At 40.8% G+C, this 3,444-nt stretch overlaps 1 protein-coding gene across 1 annotated transcript in view; it reads right to left on the minus strand.

Moving 5' to 3' along the window:
• znf608 (zinc finger protein 608) overlaps positions 1–3,444 on the minus strand; it is an 86,443-nt gene that overhangs the window by 40,895 nt on the left and 42,104 nt on the right. Inside the window, exon 2 of the mRNA XM_015374548.1 lies at positions 2,626–2,988. Coding sequence (XP_015230034.1) covers positions 2,626–2,988 — 363 coding nt within the window. The remainder of the gene's footprint in view (positions 1–2,625; positions 2,989–3,444) is intronic.

Raw genomic sequence — 3,444 nt, forward strand, 5'->3', positions numbered from 1 at the left:
AAAAAAAAAAAAAAAATCCACGCCCATGAGAAGGCAAGTGGCTGGAATTTGGAGGGGATTTTGCTGCCATTTGGCTGCCATTGACTGGGAAGGGCCATTTTGAATGGTTGCTGCTGTACATAATAATTAAATGTTTAAAATACTTGCGCCCCCCCCCCCACACTTCTGAAATCAAGATGTCCTCCATACTGTCTGGGTTTGCTTCCTGCAGCGCTGTTTGTGTTTATCCTCCTCATTGTTTTTTCCCCAAACAGAGATGTATCTGCTGTTAATTAATACTGAGCAGAGAACCCCCCCCCACCAAATAAAGAAAAACAGCAGTAAACATCAGAGGCCCGGCGGCTGGCAAAGCGAGACGAGCAGATTTATTCATAATGCCTCCGTGGCGAGGAGCGCTGTCCTCGTTAGCAGCCTATCAAAGTGCCTCGCCGTCCATATCAGCCAATGAATCATCGGCCCGTCTGATCCGGAGCCCGGGCCTCCCATGGTACCATTTTGTGCCATTGGGTCTCTGGTTCTGCTTTTCTTCTCCATTTCAGCTTAATGCAGCCGAACGGCAAAAAGGCCTCAGAGGATTTCCTCTCCTCGCTAAGAAACAATCAGGTTGTTTTTTTTCTGTTTTCAGAGGAAAACTACCTGGGAAAAAAACTCCAAATATGACGTTTTCTGCTCTAAGCATACGGCTCTGATTATCCCACACGCTTCTTTCATTAAATGAGTGTTTTTAGAGGACAAGTAATGCTTGAAAACACAGCAGAAACTGTAAATGATCTGTTTTCTGAGCAAATGCATCCATTTTTTTCCTTTTCTGCTCCATTTTATTTTATTTTTACGCTCAGCTGTCTTCATAGTTTATAAATGATGGAGGGTTTAAAACATCTTCTTTCTCCCGTTTCCTGAACATGAACCTATATTCCAGATCAGAGTAAAATCCTGTTAGAGAGCAAGGGAAAAAAAAAAAAAAAAAAGCTGAGTCACTGGTTGTCATGGTAACTCCCACCTTAACTCATAAGCAGGGTTCAGAAGCAGAGACACTCCTTCAGAGGAAACACAGACTGCATTAAAAGAAGTCAGCGAATCAGCCTCATCTTCTCGTTCCTCCATCAAGAACATATGGATGAACAACAGACTCAATGAGCTTGATTTAAAATCTAAAGCTTGTTCTGGGGAAAAAAGTATTTAACTATTCACACCAGTTAAATAAACGGAGATTAATGGATTTCACTCAGTCAGCAATTTATTTTTATCTTTGCAAAGAGAGAACGGTTCATCATACGGCCCTTATTGCACGGTAATCAGCCCTGTTCTGCATGAGCAGCGTTCGTTCCTCCTTACTTACAACAATGGAAAGAAGTCAGAGTCAAAACAAATTACACACACTTTGGTTAAACAGTAACATGTTATAAATATATCAAGTTAGAAAGAATCAGATTTGTTATGGAAAGATGGTACCGGTATGTCTTATCTACAAACACCCTCACAAAGGGGAATACTGTGGCCTTGCAGGTGAAACAGACTGAGTGAAAATTTTTACAGTGAGTAAACGGCATAAATTAATATATGAAATAAGAGAAATTAAATTTTCCAATTAGAGGAAAACTGAGTGAAAGAAGATAAAAAATGGCCCCATTTAAAGTCTACAAGTGGAGATAAAATCCAGGCCTTTATTTTATTCATCAGATTCAGCTTAATACTCAAATGGATTCAAAGTTTATTATATAAGAAAACCACCGGTGGGTTTAAAATAAAAATAAAAAGTTTTCTTTTTTTTTTAAAGCTATTATTTATCCAAATGAAAAATGGAGAACAGATAAGCAGATCATGGCTTGTCTACAGTGAAAAGAAGGACTGGGTTATTTACTTTGGCCTTTTTGGAAACACAGGAAGGAGCAATCAGCTAAGTGAGCTTAGTGCTTGGAAAAAATCTTTCATTCCTTTAGAGACAGCATGAAAAGTCAGCTGAGTACAAAACATAGAGAGGAAAACAAGAAGAAAAGGGACAAGAAGAGAGGGACACAACCTAGAACAGATAATGGATGTCTATTCTATTAACATTTCTCTATCTGGAGAATGGGGCTGTTTTATGTGTTGTCTTCTCAGTTCAGAGGGCCCCCTGCCTGTCTTTGCCTAGGGCCCCACATTTCCTAAATCCACCCCTGGCTGAGTTCTGTGTCATTATTGATCATTATGACTGTTTTATCTAATTTGCACCATGTTGAATGTTATTTCATAGGTAAAACTCAACTTTTACAAGGTAGCAGGTTTTATATTTTCCGCTAATAAAATCTTTTATTAGAGTTTTATTACAGTGTGTTTTTTTAAGTTAATTTTAAGTTATGTACGTGTTATTGCAAATTTGCTACATACCTAAATTTCTCTTATTTCTTATTTTTATGCAATAGTCAAAGTAGCAGTTTTTGGCAGCTGCTTGAAGGCAAAAAACATTAATATAAATATGTATATAAATTCAGGCATTAAGATGCTCAGGGCAGTTAATGATCTTAATGGATCGACTTAAAAAGTGTCTTTTCATTAGGTCTGCTTTATAGTTTAGTTTAAGTTTGCGTTTTATGGCCATTTTTAGAGTTTCCGAGATGAATGTTGACAGAAACCTCCAGCAGAGACAGGACCAGGCTCATTTTGAGCAGAAATGGCATCGCATTGAACCAGGAGTCCTTTCAATGTGAAAAAGAAGCCAAAAGTTGATGGTTCCTCACCTTCTTCAGTCTCGTGCCAGACAATTCCCTCCAAGTTAACGCTGGTCCCAGGCTGACAGGGCCCCAATAAGGCCGGGTCACCGTCCGGCACTCCTGGAAAGCCTCCGTCCTGAGTGTTGGTCCCGACCGACCGCGTCCTAACTGTCAGCGGCTTAGGGTTCGAAGTTGGCAGGGCCGGAGAGGAAAACGAGGGGACTGAGGGCAGTGAGGACCCAGGGGCCCCGGGATGACATGGAGCCGGAGGGGCTGGCACTGTGAACATGGGGTCCATCTGGAAAAAGAAAGTAAACACAATAATTAGTTTTATTAAAAAAGCCTTTTAAATGATTACAAAATATTTTTATTTGGTCCAAAGGTAATAATTAAATTTCTTGCTGTAATGAGTGTCTGATTAATGATCTGATTAATGGAAGGCTGGCTTCTCAGTTGCTAGTGCCAGTCTATTAGTGTTGTAGTCAAGACCACACTAACAGAGACCAGTTAGCATGTTAGCGGCTGAGACCGGGACAAGGGAAAGAACTTTAGATGCCAAGACCGAGACAAGGCCATGACCTTTAGAAGCCAAAACCGAGACAAGGCCATGACCTTTAGAAGCCAAAACCGAGACAAGGCCATGACCTTTAGAGGCCAAGACCGAGACAAGGCAGAGAACTTTAGAGTCCAAGACCCAGACAAGGCCAAGACCTTTACCCCTTGCTCACACTGGCTCCGGTGCGGTTACCGAGCC

Source organism: Cyprinodon variegatus, unplaced genomic scaffold, assembly GCF_000732505.1.
Source record: "Cyprinodon variegatus isolate N-32 unplaced genomic scaffold, C_variegatus-1.0 Scaffold105, whole genome shotgun sequence".
NCBI lineage: Eukaryota > Metazoa > Chordata > Actinopteri > Cyprinodontiformes > Cyprinodontidae > Cyprinodon > Cyprinodon variegatus.